At 33.6% G+C, this 19,126-nt stretch overlaps 1 protein-coding gene across 10 annotated transcripts in view; it reads right to left on the reverse strand.

Moving 5' to 3' along the window:
• Window positions 1-2,706: 2,706 nt before the first annotated feature.
• arhgap12b (Rho GTPase activating protein 12b) overlaps window positions 2,707-19,126 on the reverse strand; it is a 67,446-nt gene continuing 51,026 nt past the window's right edge. For 3 of the 10 annotated variants that reach the window (XM_051124235.1, XM_051124245.1, XM_051124244.1), the window contains 14 exons: window positions 17,313-17,384; window positions 16,812-16,883; window positions 16,079-16,140; window positions 14,940-15,021; window positions 14,454-14,576; window positions 13,596-13,697; window positions 10,853-10,951; window positions 10,652-10,754; window positions 10,459-10,575; window positions 10,235-10,333; window positions 10,055-10,132; window positions 8,629-8,763; window positions 7,486-7,591; window positions 2,707-4,452 (listed from right to left, as the gene is read on the reverse strand). In XM_051124235.1, coding sequence (XP_050980192.1) covers window positions 4,278-4,452; window positions 7,486-7,591; window positions 8,629-8,763; window positions 10,055-10,132; window positions 10,235-10,333; window positions 10,459-10,575; window positions 10,652-10,754; window positions 10,853-10,951; window positions 13,596-13,697; window positions 14,454-14,576; window positions 14,940-15,021; window positions 16,079-16,140; window positions 16,812-16,883; window positions 17,313-17,384 — 1,425 coding nt within the window. In that variant the 3' untranslated portion in view covers window positions 2,707-4,277. The remainder of the gene's footprint in view (window positions 4,453-7,485; window positions 7,592-8,628; window positions 8,764-10,054; window positions 10,133-10,234; window positions 10,334-10,458; window positions 10,576-10,651; window positions 10,755-10,852; window positions 10,952-13,595; window positions 13,698-14,453; window positions 14,577-14,939; window positions 15,022-16,078; window positions 16,141-16,811; window positions 16,884-17,312; window positions 17,385-19,126) is intronic. The other 7 variants (XM_051124236.1, XM_051124238.1, XM_051124239.1 and 4 more) reach the window with 7 other exon arrangements.

The raw sequence follows: 19,126 nt of genomic DNA on the forward strand, positions 1-19,126 counted from the left end.
AGTTACTATTCTGTGATTTTCCATGTCACTTTTTCCACAGATTCCTGTCTAGAAAGATATATAAAAGCTGGGTTATATAAAGCTAACGTAAAACCAGAAACTTAAGCTTTAAATGTGCACTTGCAGTATACAGTATTGCCAAGTCTTTTCCCACCGATTAAAGTGACCCAAATAATGTGATATTTAGCCCCTGGAATGTGAATTATACCAGGGGAACCCCACCAAAAATGTGTCTTTTAACCCCCAGAATGCAGTTTTTAACTTTGAAACACAATTGAGCTAGTTTCGAGTAGCTGGGTGGGTTTTTTGGTGAAAACCTGGCAACCCTGGTACTGCTGTACAAATTCCAAATATTGTTTCTCCTGATTCCACCTCCTCAGATGTGGCATTGTCAAGTCCACGGTTTTGCCGCAGGTTGTTTTCCATGTGGGTTGAAGCGATGCCAGTAACATAATACTTAGCCCCTGAAATGTGAATTGTACCAGGGGAACCCCCCCCCCCAAAAAACATGTGTTTTAACCCCCTATAATGCAGGGTAATTTTTAAAAGGGGACCCCCCTCGAAACGCAATTGAGCTAGTTTCAAGTAGTAACTGCGTGGGTTTTGTTGTGAAAACCTGGCAACCCTGGCAGTATGTAATATTCACAGCTTGTGGTTGAAATGGGTACTGCAGTCCAAATTCAAAAAATTGTTTCTCCCACTTCCACCTTCTCAGATGTGGACAAGTCCACGGTTTTGCCGTGGGTTGTTTTCCATGTCCGCGTGGTAAAGCAAAGCCAATAACATGATATTTAGCACATGGAATGTGAATTTTTCCTAGGGGAACCTAATGAAAAAAAAAATTTATTTTACCCCCTCAGAAAGCAATTTTTAACGAGGGACCCCCTTTGAAACACGATTTGGTTAGTTTTGGCCTAATTTTGATTAGTACCTGGCAACCCTGCTCAGATCTGGGGTTGCCAGATTGAGGACAAGCAACAGGTATGATTGCAATTGACCCTTCGCAAAGAGCTTGACTGACAGATGATCTGACCAATCATAATGCTGAATCCGCCATTTTGTCCGACAAACAAATCAGAAAACAGATTAACTTCTGTGATACTAAAACTTTGTGTGTATTGCTGTCTTTTCGTGTTTTAATTGAAATACGTTCTGATGTTCATTCATGGTTTTTTCGTGCTTTAAGTAAAGAAGACGATCAGTTCACGTATCGATTAATCTAATAAGGCACTACACTGATCTGTCACAACACTTTAAAAAGCCACAAAACAATATTTATTGTTTAAATTTCTTTAAAAAAGGACATCATTTTAAAGCTGAGACCTTGCTTCATACCAGAAGTATCCTGCTCTTCTTGTGTTGTCGGTCTCTTTGCTTCGCAATGTATCTTTCACTGCGTGAGAACATGATGTGTAGTGTGAGAGCGCCATTGTTTGTGAGACATAGCAACAGTAATTAAGGAAGGTAGGTTTTTGTAAAGGGTCAACTGGGCTACTTTAACACTGCTGCTGTGGGTTGTTTTCCACGTCCGAGGGTTACCGTGACGCCAATAATGTGATATGTAGCCCCTGGAATGCGAATTTGAACAGGGGAACCCACCAAAAAAATGTGTACTTTGCCCCCGGAACGTGATTTTTACAGAGGGACCCCCTCCAAAATGCGATTGGGCTAGTTTTGAGTAGCAACTGGGCAGGTTTATTTGTGAAAACCTGGCAACCCTGCTCAGATGTGACACTCACAATGGTTGCCAGATTGAGGACACTTAACAGGAATGATTGCAATTGACCGTGATCAGTCACAACACATTAAAGAGCCACAAAATTGTTCCAAAATCTTAAAAAAAAGACATTTTAAAGCTGAGACCTTGTTTCATACCAGAAGTAACCTGCTCTGACTTGTCTGTCAACGTGTTTCCTCTTTGTTCCATGATGTATTTTTCACTGCGTGAGAACATGATGTGTAGTGTGAGAGTGCCATTGTTTGTCGGACATAGCAGCTAAGGAGGGCGGATTTTTGCGAAGGGTCAATTGACCCTTGTTTACGAAATTCAAATAAATACCATTTTGTGGCTCTTTAACGTGTCAAGACAGATCAGTGTATTGCCTTATTAGATCAATCAACACATGAACTGATCGTCTTTTCTTATTTACTTAAAGCACGAAATAAACATGAATGAACATCAGAACATATTCTAACTGCGGAAAGACATCAATACACAGTTTTTCAAGTTTAAGTCCACCAAGGTTAATCTACTCTCCTGTCTGATTTGTTTGTCTGACAATCAGCATTATAACTGGTCAGATCGCCTGTCAATCAAGCTGTTTGTGAAAGGTCATTGACAGTGTAAGTTAATGAGTTGATTTATCCGTATTTTAATATGCCTCTTAGATGGATGCCGAGGCTTTTTATTTCATCTGAGTCAGTTTGCTGTCTGTTGTCACATGGCTGTGATAAGCACATTTAATAAAATGACTATTTTGTTAACGTGTCATTTGAATCAAATTAGCTACTACAGTGTTTTAATGAAGCTACTGTATAAACCCAGAAAAGTGCTGCACAATCTGCTCTGCTCAAATAAACAGGATTTTTTTGTAAATCATTGTAATAAACGAAGGAAATAGTTGATAGGTCCTGTGTCGTTCCATATTATCAGTTCCTCCGATATCGAGACACATGAACAATGGAAATAAACACTAGACTAATAACTCAAGCATTATCACTTTAATATTATCCATGAGTTTTTGTCTTTTTAATTAGGATTAGACGTCAATTTCAGAAACAGCAGTTAGTCTGAAAATTACATTCAAAATGTGCAGTTCACAAAGCGTGATGACATCACCCCTCCCCCGTCCCATCTAATGCTCATTTCCTTCATCCGAACATCAACAAAATTAGATCTTTTCACTTGTTATTAACACACAACTTCAAGCCATCACACTTCATTATTGGTATTTCTTTTTTTGTACAACAGGTTCAAGTTCTTGAAGTAATCTGTACATAGGTTTTATGAATTTAGTTAAAAACGAGACAGAGAAGGCGTTGACCATGCGTACCTTCAGTTAACACTAACTGCAGTACTATTTCCAGTACCATCCTGTCAATTTGTTATCAAGCTCCTTTCCATCCAGGGGCAGAGCAGGAAACAGGAGATGAATATTCTGTATTGATCTGAAACCGTGTAAGGCTGTGTAAGGCCTAAATGCCGATCTAAGCAGCTCACCTTTCTTTTTCCAGTAAGTTACAAGGGGGAGAGATGAGCTCTCGGACTGTTTTTGAGAATTCCTGCTTTTAAACAACACACCACATTGGGTTCACATCTGGTTCTCTGCATACGGTTACACAATTCAGCACAACACAGTCCATTTATTCCAAGGAAACAACACAGGTTTGACCTCAAACACATGAAAGTCCTGATATTTCGTTTAAAGGGAAGGTTGGAAGTTTCTCTGTTGGATGACAACTGTGTGACGAGGATGTCTGTTAGCCGGTAGCGTGGAGTCCTAAAGCAAAAGGCGCACGGCCTTTCCAGTAAACTTTAAGGAGGTGTGGATGGAGGGCAAACATGGGCATGTATGGAGAAAATCTGAAACAGGATTCATGTCCTAATACTGATTATAAATCATTGTCCAATTAAATCGACCCCATTTTCCATAGGTCAGTAGTCATTGTCAAATAATACTGTCTCCTAATACAGTGCACTTTCAGCTTATTCCACAGGAAAAAATGAAGAAAACAAAAACTCTGAGTCCACGAGAGCTCAGATACAAGTCTGAAGTTACGCGTCTGAATGAATCAAACCCCAAAATCAGTTTTACTTTTAAACAATTCACTGCAAAGAACTCAATCTGGTGAGACTCGAAAGCGTCCATTCAGTCAGTGTTCAGTCTAGTTATCAATACTGGCTAAGATAGAGTCCATTCCAGTGTCCAACTTAGGAAAATATTCCCATTTCTCAAAAAAAAGAGTGCATAATGGAGACTAATGACTGTCCATAATTGTCCAAAAGTCCATCCAGCTTATTCTAAGCCAAGGAATGACAATCCAAATGGAAAAAAAGAAAAATGTGTATATCCTCAAAGCTTCAAAAAATATTAAGTGCATAAAGAACCTTCCTGTATTCATTTTCTTCACTTATATCCAGTCATACGTCACAGTAAATCCACTATATACTCTATTAAGCTTGGTCCACAGCAGTGGTGCGTTTTGTGCGATGGATATGAGATGTTAAACTTCTGGCATTGTGTTCTCCGTATTGATTCTCAGTCGGTGTCAGTGTTCTACCTGCCAAAAATGTTCTCATACTCTAGAAGGATGAGTTCTACAATCTGGTTCTGATAGACCATATGAACCGCCATATTGCCCGTCTCGATCTCCGGCCGCAGCAAAGTCGGGCCGAAAACGATAGCCACGCTCTGGGTAGTCATCCTGTTCACCTCGCCATGATCTATCACCCTGCAAAAGAAATAGAAAATATGAGTTTTAGCTTTCCTTCCTTTAAAATGGTTTAAAACGCACCCAAACCTCATTTTGTGCAAATAAAGAGCTTCCGTTTTGTCTGACAAAGAATTATGAAAGGTGAATTTGTGGCAGGTAAATGCATTTTCTTTTCTTAACCGCACGCAAACCAATCTAGTCCACATTAAAATGCCAAATCTTCCCAACGCAGGTGATTTTGCATTAGGAAAAATGTTTGGGTATTGTGCTTGAATTACACAAATACAGATGCCTTTTCCCTGCAACAGCAAAATGTCAGACCATAATTTTTCTGGGACGCTATGCCTGCGTCCTCCATTTTGAGTTACAGTGGACCAAGAGCCATTTAAATGCAAATGGAGGCAAAGGCAAATGTCATTGTGCGTGTTTGATATAGCAATTACGATTGAGACTCAATACCGGCCTCGAATTACATTCAGAATTACATAGTGAGGCGCAGCCTCCTACAACAGTATGGGGAAAATGATTCACTTTATATGTAGAGTGAAAATAGAGTTTTCTTTGTTTATTTCCCACTTCATTTTAACTTGGAGTTGATTTAAAAAAGCCAGAAGTAAGAATGCTGAAGGTGTGAAGGTGATGTTCCTAAAAACACATTTTTACTTGTGTGAGAATGATGTGCATGCACAGACATGTCTAAATATGCGTCATTTCAGATTTACAAAAAATTATGGTGGATTTGACCACTGTCATTTATGAGGCTGAGAGCAAAATTAAGGAGAAATACTGACCTCAAACCAACAGACCTCACAAGACTGAACAAGACAACTCCCTAAAGAAGCCTGGAGTGATTAAAGATTCATGTGACTCTCACCTGCCACTGAGGAAGCAGCTTTATAGCTCATGATTATTTTAAGGTTTGGAATGGATGTGATAACAGAGGTACAGTTAACAATTTATGGTTCTAAAAAGTTGCTTCATAAACCTAAATCTACATAAAAGTAGTTTTAGTAGGAAATACAGAGACTCCTATCTCCTTTCAGGTAAATCACACATTTGTAATTTTGCCAGTCATTGCCTGATGCCTAAAAAGACCCTAGTAAAAGATGTAAGCTAATATACACTAAAGTTCAAAATTTCGAAAGAGATTAATTAGTTAATTAAATTTATTTAGGAAGGACACATTAAATTGATCAATAGTGACAGAAAATACATTCTAGACAATCTAGATTTTGTATTTCAGTTAATTTATATATTTAAAACTTTCTATCTGACAAAGAAACCTGAACAAAAATATTAAGCAGAAATATTTCTTGAGCACCAAATTAAATTATTAGAATGATTTCTAAAAGATCATGTGACACTGAAAACTGGAATTAATGACGCTAAAAATTCAGCTTTGCGTCACAGGAATAAATTACATTTTCAAATATATTAAATTAGTAAATTTGTAATAATAAAAAACACATTTGTAGTATTTCAAAATATTACTGTTTGATCAAACAAAAGCAGCCTTGGTGAGCAGAAGAGGCTTCTTTCAAAAAAAAACCTAATAAAATAAAATAAAAAATACAACTTAAGAACCTTTTTTTTAGCTTTTTTTGTAGACATTAATAATTAATTGATCAGATATTAGAGAACAACTAATTGACAGATATTAAATATATATGATGTAGATATATAAATATAAATATACATATAAATATATATATATATATATGAAGAGTTTATTGGCAAAACAGATTACTCCGTTTTTTATAATTTTCAAAATCATATTTTTTCATTGTTCATTCCATCCATTTGATCTCAAACTGCAGTAGGGTTATTTTGATATAAAGTAAAAATAACTAAAATTTCAGCTAACTAATACAATAAAACACAATAAAAACATGATAATAGACAACATAATAAAAACATGATTTTTTTTTTTATCTGTTCTTGCAAATAAACTCTTGATATATAAATATATAAATCAAATATCAGATCAGATATTTGAAAACAACTGATCAACAGATATATATATATATATATATATCCAGTATTGGATGTTTAATTGTGAATAAATTTTCCATTTTTAGACTTTGTTTGCCATCAACTAAAACTCAACTAAAGTCACTCTTTAAAAACATTAAGAATTTAATACAAATGTTAAATGTAATCTTTAGGAAATTTCAATTTTTTATAATGTACATTATATTGTTGCAATGATTTAACTCACTGTAAAATGATTGACTATACTTATTAGGGTTTTACTTATTTTATTCAGGCAAAACAGTATATTAATTTAATACCAGCCAGAATTTTAATATGAGTGCAATCCAAAGTAAGTGGTCATTTTAAATGTCAATCAGTCTCTTCCTGTTTAAATGGGCAGGTCTTAACGCTGAGAGTCAACACTACACAAGACCTACTAAAAGAACCTGGAGCATCAGCAACACAACAGTGGCGTTCCTCACATCTGCCATTTCCTGTGAAACTCCCAAGGTTGATGTCACAGTCAAGAATTGTTTACACAGGCTGTTAACTAATTGAATTACATTCCTACTGCATCACAATCGCAGACGGTCGCGCCTGGATTAACCGTGGCACCTCACGCTCACGCTTTCCTCCAAACAGCCCTTCACGTCCTGCTCTCAGTATTTCTCACGACTCTCCTTAGCTCTCTGTGGCTCGTGCATCACACCCCAGTGCCAATGGCAATGCATCAGTAGGATGTGGTGTACACCCTCCCTCCAGACTCTTCCTGTCCCTCTCTCCTGCTCCACATGTCTCTCTTTCTCATAATGATGTAGTTGGCTAGTCTCCAGGTCTGTCCCAGTAATGGATACAGTGAGATAACTCGATAGAGGCTTGCTGTGCAGAGCAGCGACCACACCCTCCTCACCTCTAACAATCACACACACCAGCTTGGCCCTAAATCAATAATGAATGATGATGGTTTGGAAACGAAGGCTTATTAACTCAAAACGACAAATCCATCCTTGTAATAAAGGGCCCTGTGCATACTATAGTAAAGTTCCATTTGAAACCAGGACGGGAGCAATTCCTTACCTTTTCAGGTGTTTGAATAACACTTTCATTGTTTCCTGATTGGGTTTTGGCAACTGTTTGATCAAGTCTTTTATGGATTGGACTCGCTGCTTGTAATCTGAGGGTTCTGAAAAGTAAGCAAAATGTAAAAAGAAGGATTAGGATACGGTCGAAAAGCCACTGATCATCCGAGTCTGGGAAAGGCAAGAAAAACTATTCCCAAGTCAAACTGCTCCCTCTTGTGGTTGATGCTTTATTAGTATTCTGAGTGCGTAATAATAAAATCAATGTCCATTCTATGGACATTAAAAAGAGTATTCAAAGACAATTTTGTACACTGCAAAAGTCTGTGCTTAGTCCACGTGGACATTTGTAAATTTAATGTGTCTGGCTTCTGGTGTCATTCACTTCCAACTATTTGTAGCTGTACAAAACTGTTCATTGTGCTGCTTAACACTGCAAACTGATGTGTTTTATCATATTATTTTAATTTATTTTCTTAATTATGAACACACTGGTTTGTAGTGCAAACAGTTTTACCGCTTACCGCACTTTATTCGTCTCTTTATTTCCCTGTAGCAGCTAATGAACATGAAATCGCACGCACTCACAGAAAATGGCCTACTTATGTGTTGAAAAATAACACTTTTATCAAGCAAAGATGCATTCAACTGATCTGATGTGATGGTAAAAACTTTGATATTGTTAAAATAAATCTGTTTTAAATAAATGCTGTACTTTTGAAATTTTCATCAAAATTTTGAAGAAAAAAAAAACACCAAAAATATTAAGCAGCATAACATTAACAAAATATTTCTTGATCACCAGATCATCATATTAGAATGATTTGCGTGATTTGTCATGTGACACTAAAGACCAGAGTAATGGCTGCTGAAAATTTCGTTTTCCCATCACAGGAATAAAAGTGTTTTTAAATCGTAATATTTCAGAATGATACAGTTTACATGTTTTCAAAAACATTTTAAAAACCTTCCTGACCCCAAACAGTAGTATACTTCAATAAAAGCAAAAAATTTTATATTTCATCTTTATTTTACCTCATAACATTAAAACAACATTTAAAAACTAAAACAGCGTTTAAAACCAGAAAAGTTGAAAAAGTTGAAATGAAAATCTTCCAAACAATGAAATGAAAGAACTCACTGATGGCTTCGACAAAGTCATTAAAGGAGGCGTAAGTGAAAAGAGGCTCTGGAAGCTCCCGGAAAAACATCTTCAGAGCACCTGTTGTCACGTGGATATCCTCCCATTTATTGTCTTCCAGATTCACCTTTTCATCTGCAGACAAATAAACACCCTTCATAACGTTCAAACTAAAGCTGCTGACACTAATATACCATAATTTTACACAACCATCTGATTGTTTGAAGTTTATTGTTACCTTTCAGGGTAGGAAATGTGTGTGACAGTGTTATTTCAGTATCATTTACACAAAATCAGTATTTATTAATACTCTGAATTAGCTTTTATATTTTCAGCTTTTAGTTATGTGGTTATGTGCTTGCCTTTTTTTTTTTAGATATATACTTCTATATAGTTTAGATTATTTTATTTTATTTAGTATCACAGTTTATCACTTCAACTTATTTCAGTTAGTTGAAAGAGATTTGCAATTTTCATTTAAGCTTTTAAAACTTGAGTTGTTTTATTTTATATTTACACTGCTGTTCAATAGTTTGGGATCAGTATGATTTGTTTTTCAAAGAAGTCTCTTTTTTCAAAGATTAATTTATTTGATCAAAAATACAGAAAAAGTAATATTATGAAAATTGCAACTTGAAAAACTTTTCTCTTTTAATATACTTTAAAATATAATTTATTTCTGTGATGCAAAGCTGAATTTTCATCAGCCATTCCTTCAGTCTTCAGTATTGCACGATTCTAATATGCTGATAATTATTAATGTTGGAAACAGTTGTGCTGCTTAATATTTTTTTGGAACCTGTGATATTTTTTTCAGGATTCTTTGATGAATAAAAAGTTAAAAAGACCAGCATTTATTACAAATATAAATCTTTTCTAACAATATACATTTTTACACAGTATAAATTTAAACAACATAAATTGTTACAAAAGATTTCTATTTTAAGTAAATGCTGTTCTTTAAAACATTTTATTCATCAAAGAATCCAGAAAAAAGTATCACAGGTTCCAAAAAAATAAAAATAAAAAATTAAGCAGCACAAGTGTTAACAACATTGATAATAAATCAGCATATTAGAATGATTACTGAAGAATCATTTGAAGACTGGAGTAATGATGCTGAAAATTCATCTTTGCATCACAGGAATAAATTCTATTTTAAAGTATTTTAAAATAGAAAACCACTATTTTAAAGTGTAATAATATTTAACAATATTGTTGATTTTTCTTTATTTTTAATCAAGAAAATAAAAAGAAAAGACTTCTTTAAAAATCTTACTGATCCCAAACTTTTGAATGGCAGTGTATATTTAATTTCAATAACTAAAAAATGTTTGTTCACAATAACAACTCTGGTGCGTAAGAACTTTGTGAGATTGCATCATTTTCAACAACTACATTCTGAACAAAACAGCCCTTTCCATACCGTGATTGACCGCAAAGCGCAGTTTCTGTATGACAGCCAGGTTTCCACTGACTCTGTACAAGCCATCAACATTTAAGCCTGAGAAACAGATACAGAGAAATGAGACAGGAAGTGAATGTAGTCTTAGAATGACTCAAAAATATATTAGTAATCCAATTGATGAAACAAATTGATAAGTACCTGTATTCTCCACATGCTCAATGCACATCTTGACAAAATTAGGTACGGATGTGCCTTCTCTCTGACACAGGGCTGTCAAACTGCAGCCAAACACCTGATCTGAGAACAGACAGAAGGGTTACCAGAGGTGTCTTTTAAAAAAAAATGCTACCTCTTTATGTAAATCACTCATTAAAGCCTAAAAATCTACTTCTAATTCTTAAGCTTATATCAATGTATTTTACCTTTTATGTAGCCCTTGTCCCTGACAGCCTGTAAGGTTGGTCTCCGTGTGAGGAACTTCTTCAGTTTGACTCTGGTTTTCTTCTGCTCAGATGAATCCAAACTGGAGTTCTTTACTACTGTACAAACACACACGTGTGTCATGACTCATCAACCCTATGTAGTTATGATTTATTTTACAAATGTATTTTCTACCTCTGTTTTTCTTTGAGTCTCGGAGGTCTTTTTCTTTGTCATGCTTCTCAGTTCCTGGAGACTCAGGCATGTCCTCCTCAATGGCCTCATCAGACTCCCAAGCCTACAACACATGTGTTATCATTACAATGTACCTCTGAATATCAGTGAATGCAGTTTATGTCATAGTTTTGTACAGTGTGGTGTGTGTGTTTCACTCACATGTGTGTTGATGGTCTCAGAAAGTGCTCTGAACCAGTCGTTGATAACACTGTCTATCTCAGACTGGATTAGCAGCTCTGTGCCCACTCGTGTCTTCAGCTGCAAAGGTCAAAGTTCAGCGAGAACATATTAGGCAGGAGTCAGGACAGATTAGGTTACAGTAAGAATATTTGTAATTAATCCTGGAAAATACTGTAAATGAATAGTTGCAATGTTTCTTGACAATCACTCTGCAACTATGCTAATTAACTATTAGAGAACTGTGTAATTTATTTAGATTTTCAATTCTAATAACAGCTAATAACTAATAAACAGTAATTACTAATAAAAATGTGACCCTGGACCACAAAACCAGTCATAAGTAGCATGGGTTTATTTATAGCAATAGCCAAAAATACACTGTATGGGTCAAAATTATTAAGTAAAGATCATGCTTCATGAAGATATTTTGTAAATTTCTTACTGTAAATATATCAAAATCAATTTTAGATTCGTAATATGCATTGCTAAGAACTTCATTTGGACAACTTTAAAGGCGATTTTCTCAATATTTAGATTTTTTTGCACCCCCAATTTCCAGATTTTCAACTAGTTTCATCTCGGTCAAATATTGTCCTATCCTAACAAACCATACATCAATGGAAAATTTCAGAAAATTAACCATTATGACTGGTTTTGTGGTCCAGGGTCACAAATTACTAAGTAACTAATAAATTCTATATTTGTTAACCACATTTGTCTTTTATTGTCTTTTATAGTAAATAAAAATCACTTCAAAAAAAGTAAATTGGTAATAAAATAATTTGGTAACACTTTAGCATAGGGAACAATTCTCACTATTAACTACTTACTAGCATGCCTATTATTAACATACTGGCTGTTTATTATTACTTATAAAGCACCTATTCTGCATGACCATATTCTACATCCCTAACCCAATACCTGAACTTAACTAAAGTACTAACTATTTAAAAGCAGCAAATTAGGAGTTTATTGAGGCGAAAGCCGTAGTTAAAGGAGAAGTCCATTTCCAGAACGAAAATTTTATAGATATTTTATAGATAATTTACTTACCCCCTTGTCATCCAAGATGTTTGTGTCTTTCTTTCTTCAGTCAATAAGAAATTGTTTCTTGAGGAAAACATTTCAGCATTTTTCTCCACATAGTGGACTTCAATGGTGCCCCCAAGTTTGAGCTTCCAAAATACAGTTTAAATGCAGGACTTATCTAGCAAAATGATCAGTTATTTAGAAACAAATTGACTGTTTATATACTTTTAAACCTCAAAGACTCGTCTTGTCTAAGTCTGCATGAATTCATTTTTTTCAGGTTCAATACGGTCAAGACAGTTAGGGTATCTTGAAAAACTCCCATCTCGTTTTCTTCCCCAACTTCAAAATCATCCTACATCGCTGCAGAAGTACCAACTCAGTGTTTACAAAGTGAACATGCAAAGAAGATCAAATGTCCTTTACAAAAAAAAAAGGGTAAAACAGTGATGATTTTGACGTTGAAAAAGAAAACGAGACGGGAGTTTTTGACATACCCTAACTGTATTGACCCGGATTACACAGACTGCGCATGCGCATTGCAGAGACGAGACAAGTTGGGCATTTGATGTTAAAAAGTATATGAATTGTTTTGAAAACGACCGATTGTTCTGCTAGATAAGACTCTTCTTCCTTCGCTGGGATCATTTAGAGCCATTTGAAGCCTTAAACTGCATTTTGGAAGTACAAAATTGGGGGCACCATTGTGTGAATTCATAAAATGCCTTCCTCATGAAAAATAATTTCTTATTGACTGAAGAAAGAAAGACACGAACATCTTGGATTAAGGGGGTGAGTTAATTATCTGTACATTTTTGTTCTGGAAGTGGACTTCTCTTTTAATGATTTGTAAATAGCGAGAACTGGGCCTTAAAATAAAGTGTGAGCAGTAATTTTGCAATAGTGAAGAGAATTCTAGTCACTTTGATTCACATTGTGTCTGAAAACCCTGTAAATCACTGTAACTAACAGTCTCTTGTGGCTTATGGCTTTATCTTCTACTAATTCACCAAATAATTGCTCTGTAATTACCGTAAATGAACCAGAAATGTTAAAAGGCCTAATTCACCCAAAAATGACAATTATGCCATCATTTACTCACCTTCAGGTTGTTCCAAACGTGCATGAGTTTCTTTCTTATTTTGAGCACAAAAGAAGATATTTTGAAGACTAGTGGAAACCAGACAGTTGATGTTAGCCACTGACTTCCATAGTATGGAAAAAATACTGCAGAAGTCAACAGCTATTATCAACTGTTTGGTTACCAACGTTATTCAAAAGATCTCCTTTCGTGTTCAGGAAAAGAAAGAAACCCATATTTGAGTGTGAATAAACGATGACAAAATTTTCGTTTTTTGATGACACGAAAAGAAACTACTGAATAAAGTCGTTATTTTTGTTTTCTTTGCACACAGAATATTCTCATAGCTTCATAACATCATGGTTGAACCACTGATGTCACATGGACTATTTTAACAATGTCCTTACTACCTTTCTGGTCCTTGAATGTGTCAGTTGCGTTGCTGTCTATACAGGATCAGAAAGCTCTTGAATTTCACCAAAAATATCTTAATTTGTGCTCCAAAGATGAACAAAGGTCTTACAGGTTTGGAACGACATGAGGGGGAATAATTAATATCAGAATTTTCATTTTTGGGTGAAATATCCCTTTAAGACATTAAAGTGAAATCACCTCAATAACATGTTTCTTGCTTGATTTTTCTTTGGATGCCCACTCGACCGAACCTCCTCGCAGATCCACAGTGAATTCTGGTTTGGACTGGTTGCCTCCAAACTTGAAAAACAAGGTGAATTGAACTCAGTTTAAATCCAGTCACTCTTTAAGTAAATCATCAGGAGTTATTTAGGATTCTCTTTAATCCAGTGCTGTTAAACACAAGCAATAGTCATGTTCCTGGGTCAAAAGCAAGTTACACTGCATTTTAAGTTTCAATTAGTTCCGGGTGTCAAAAGTACAATAATAGGTTAGACTTGAATATTAAATGCACAATGCACACACTTCACTGTTTTATAATTTAGGCCTAGGTTTGCAAAGAGCATTCCCACATTTTGCTTTACACAATGCTAAGCTCCATTTTGTATGTTGTGATAACAGAAAAAATAAAGCATAAAATAAATTAGTCTGAATATGCAGAAATGCATGCCAGCAAACAAGGTTCTTAGTGCATCTATTTTCATTTGCTAACTCTGGTTATTTCGCATTGTAAAAGTTTTAAATTCACCCTCTGTTGCTGGAGGAATTAACATCAAGCACATAACAGGGGGCGATAAGTGTGGTGCACAGGCAGAAAGTAGGACGTGCACAAATAAAATGGGAGACAAGCTGCCCCGCTCAGCTGATCTCAAAACAGCTCTGCATCATACAACCTATTATTAGTTTATAGTTATTAAATAATAAAGCTATAATTAAAAAAACATACATTTCTAATACATAGCCTATTTAAAATGATCAAATTACAAATCTAGGCAAAACTGTTCCTGGATCAGCATCGAGGGTACATTTGTTTTGTCCAGAGAGGCTGACACATACAGAGGGAGCCCGGCTGCGTCTACAGTGCGTGTAGGACACTGCAGGCCGGGGCTTAATCGAACGCTTCCAGTTACTTAGCAATGAAAGGAGGAGTTCAGGAAAGGAACCATTGCGGCAGTACGACTTTGAAGAGACAGAGAAGAGATGGAAGAAAGGAAAAGAACAGAAAAGAGAGTGATGATGCATGAAAACACACTCACAACACACATGGGAGATATAAATGAAAGAGAGAGGTTCAAATCGGCAAGAGACCTCATTTTAAGAATAATCTGAATACTATATATTTTTGTTTACACTTGTTGACAAGCATTAAATGTGGATGCAGTTTGCATGACTCACTCAAATTTGAGACTATGGGGAATCCAGTCAGTATTCAAAGCACGTAAATTGAAATAATGCTGACTAACAAGGTCAAGAATTTCTAAGGGAATAATTCAACATTTGTCCCAGAAGAACAGGCCATTGTAACCTGGCATGAATACATACCCAGCTGGTGCCGCTGCCCTGACCCTTTGCAAAAAGTAAAGAGGATCCCTGCAAGACAGTCCAGGTGGAGGCCCAGTTCTTCCTGCAGGACAATGAAAACAACAGATGCATCTGTGTCACTATTTTAAAGAGCAAATGGGAAACTAGAAAAAGGAATCAAAGCATTTTTTATTTCCAACGCGTACTTTTTTTTTTTTTTATTGCAGCAGAGTCAGATATTAACGAGGGATTGTGGCAAAAATGGCACCAAAATGAACAAAAATTGACCATAAATTCAGGAAAAAAATGTCCCTGCACAATCAAACAACATATTATGGCTGTTGTGATTAAAATTAAATGTGAAAATGAATGAAAAGTGTCAAAAGCGTTTAGATTCCCTCCCACTGCATCAGCTTTTACATGTTGTTTTGTACAGCATTGAGCCTTTTAACAAATCAAACGCATTTCTGTTGAACTTAAGAATGCATTGGCCAATCAGAGGCGCTTAGATCAGTCAGCGTTGAAAACGTCGAAGCTGTTGTTGAGTGTGCACGCTCGCAAATTCCCTCATCATCAACAACACAGTGAAGATACGATGTAAATAAAAGATTCAATTCATAGCTTCAGTGATTATAACGGCAGTTTTCGCATAACTTGTGCTAAATTTGGCTAACGTCATGGATTGACATGTGAAGCCAGAATGTGATTTGCCCAAAACAAAACCAAAAAACATTTCATATTGTTTTCAGTATCAATATTAATAATCATTATTACAATACAAAGAACAATAATCTAAAATAATGATTTTTGTCATTATATTGCAGCCCTATAAGCTCCTGTTTATTACATGTATAATTTAAATTTTAGTGACAACAATTAAAAATACTGAATAAAGTAAGTGGGTAAATTTAAGTATTTGACATTAGAGAAAACATATGATTTTAATAATAAGAGGTGGTTATAAAAATTACTTTCACAAATTTTTGCTCCTTAATGGAAAAGTTCATTTCTGACCCTGTATTGCAGCACAACATCAGAGCCCACAACATTTCTTTTTCAGTATACATACTGCATACATATAATTTTATTAAAATGTCATTAGTTTATCTATTTCCTGACACCCACTATTTAGTAATATTTAGTGATTTAGAACTTTTTACCTGACTTTCTTGCCATGTTCAGTAATCTTGGTGACATTGAGAACACCACACTTTTCTGAGGGCTAGAGAGGAGAAAAAAGAGCTTAATAAATAAAAATTAAAAGGAAAAACATACATTATAAAAAATGTAAAAAGATTAAGGAAATAAAAATAATATGTATCCCTGGACCACAAAACAAGTCATAAGGGTCAGTTTTTTGAAAGTGAGATTTATACATCATCTAAAAGCTAAATAAACAGGACAATATTTGGCCAAGATACAACTATTTGAAAATCTGGAATCTGAGGGTGAATAAAAAAAAAAAAAAAATAAAAATATATTTTTTAAAGTTGTCTAAGAGAAGTTCTTAACAATGCATATTACCAATCAAAATTAAGTTTTGATGTATTTATGGTAGGAAATTTACAAAATATCGTCATGGAACATGATCTTTATTTAATATCCTAATTATTTTTGGCATAAAAAAAAATCGATCATTTTGATGCATACAATGTATTTTTGGCTACTGCTACAAATATATCCATGCTACTTATGACTGGTCTTGTGGTTCATTTTATATATTATTATAATGATCATAATTGTATAAATTATTATTAGTAGTGGCAGTAGTATTTAAATTTGGAAATTTGCATTTCATAGCACATTATGATGACAACATGCATTTAGAAGAAAACTAAATGTTAATACACTAAAAACATGCATTAAATCACATAGGTTAGTGTGTATACTAACGGTAGAGGGATGTTTTGGTGAAGAGGGGCATGAGTCTGATTCAGGAGAGCTGTGTTTGGCATTTACAGACTCCTGCAAGTCAGAAAAAATGTGGAGTTAAACGGGGGGTTAGAGGATAAATGCTAAGAAGTTAGATCCATTCTGAAAGCAGTTAAGAATTTTCTAAAAGAAAAAGCTTATCAGTGTTAGCATGACAGAAAACAGTTAGAATCACTGTTATCTCAAGTCTCACCATGAGTGATTTGTAAAGACATGGACAAGATTTCGTTGACATGTCAGTAATAAAATGAGTTAGCGAGGAGTTAGTATAAAAGCAGATGTAAGCATCACAACCAGATACATCATGTATAAATGATAAAGTGCACATTTTGAGCAGGTTTTGATTAACTTTGAGCTGATTTTTTCCTTGATTCGCTTGAAAACTGTTTTTATTTGTCAAGTGAAGAAATCAAGAAGTCTGTAATCACATCTGATTGGTTACTGCATAACGAGGCGACTAACTTCTCTGTACAGTGACAGGCCGAAGCCCCTGGGGAGGCGGCTCACGCTGAACCATCTGTTTTTGAATGGCAGCTGGAATAAAAACCATTGTGCGACACAAGAGCAACCTAATGTCAGGCTTGTTTCATTTAGCATCTTTACAGAACCAGTATAACCGAATAACAAAATTAAATACAAACCACATGCACTCACACACACACTGACACACGTACACAAAAAAATTCACAAGATTAAGGACTGTTAAAAGCCTTGTGCTTTCCTAGAGGAAATATATTTGGTCTGTGTTAATCTTCGCTGGCATCTGAGTGAAGGAAAAAATGACTTTGACAGCCTTCTAATTGGCTTTTAGGCTACATGCTGGTTTTCATAGGAAATGATTTGAAAGGGCCTGAGAGCTGGAATCAATAATAACAATAAACACAATAAAAAAATAAAAATAACAAAAGGCATAACCAAGAAACCAATCACTAAAAATTCAGCTTTGCCATTAAAAGGAATAAACGACATGTTAAAATGCGTTAACCCTTGTTTTCGCAATTTGAGTTATTGGAAATACTGGTTATCTAGGATAAATAATCGGATAAAAATAAATACATATTTATTTTGGTATGAAATGTTCTCATCTATCCTCTAAGGATTTAGAGTTTTGGATCAATTCACATCAATATGTGAAATGTAAATATTTATTATTATTATTATTATTATTATTAATATTATTATTATTAGTAGTAGTGTTAGTAAAATCACTAGTAAAATGTAGTTTATTAATAATAATAATTAAATAAATAAAACTTATTATTAAATAAATATTACGAAACAAAACAAATATATTATTATTTTTTTATTATTATTAACAGTACTAAACATATTATTTACAAATAATACATTTTAATACATTTTAACATATTATTATTAATATTATTACAATATGTGAATGCAAATGTTATTTATTTATTATTATTATTATTGTATTTGTCTTGTATTCATATTAAATCGTATTGTTTGTTTATAAATTATAATTAAATAACACTTATTATTAACAAATACTTATATTTTTATAAAACAAATGTACTATTAACAGTGATAAACCATATATTATTTAAAAATAACACATTTTATTATTTTATTATAATTTTTATTATTATTATTATTATTATTGTTGTTGTTATTATGTATTATTTTTAAATAAATATAACAAATATAACAGGATAAAAACAATATGTGAATGGAAATGTTACTTATTTAATAATAATAATAATTTATTATTATTATTATTATTATTATTATTATTATTGTTATTTATAGTAGTATTAGTATTAAAATGTATTATTTGCTTATAAATAATAATAAAATAACACTTATTGTATTCAATAAATACATATATTATTCAAAAATAATACATTTTAATACACAATGTATAATAATAATAATAATAATAATAATAATAATAATAAGTTATTACAATATGTGAATGGAAATGTTATTTATTAAATTTTTATTATCATTATTATTTGTATTAAAATGTTCAAATATATTATATATACATATATATATATATATATATATATATATATATATATTTGAACATTTATAAATAAATAAATATATACACACACATTATAGCTATTTATATATATATTTATATTTATATTTATATATATATATATATATATATATATATATACATACATACATACATACATACATACAAAAAGATATTATTATTAACAGTAATAAAACTTTTATTTAAAAATAATACATTTTAAAAAACATTTTATTATTCTTTTGTTCTTCATATTCTCTATGTATTACTT

This window comes from Labeo rohita, chromosome 12 (assembly GCF_022985175.1).
Source record: "Labeo rohita strain BAU-BD-2019 chromosome 12, IGBB_LRoh.1.0, whole genome shotgun sequence".
NCBI classification, from domain to species: Eukaryota; Metazoa; Chordata; class Actinopteri; order Cypriniformes; family Cyprinidae; genus Labeo; species Labeo rohita.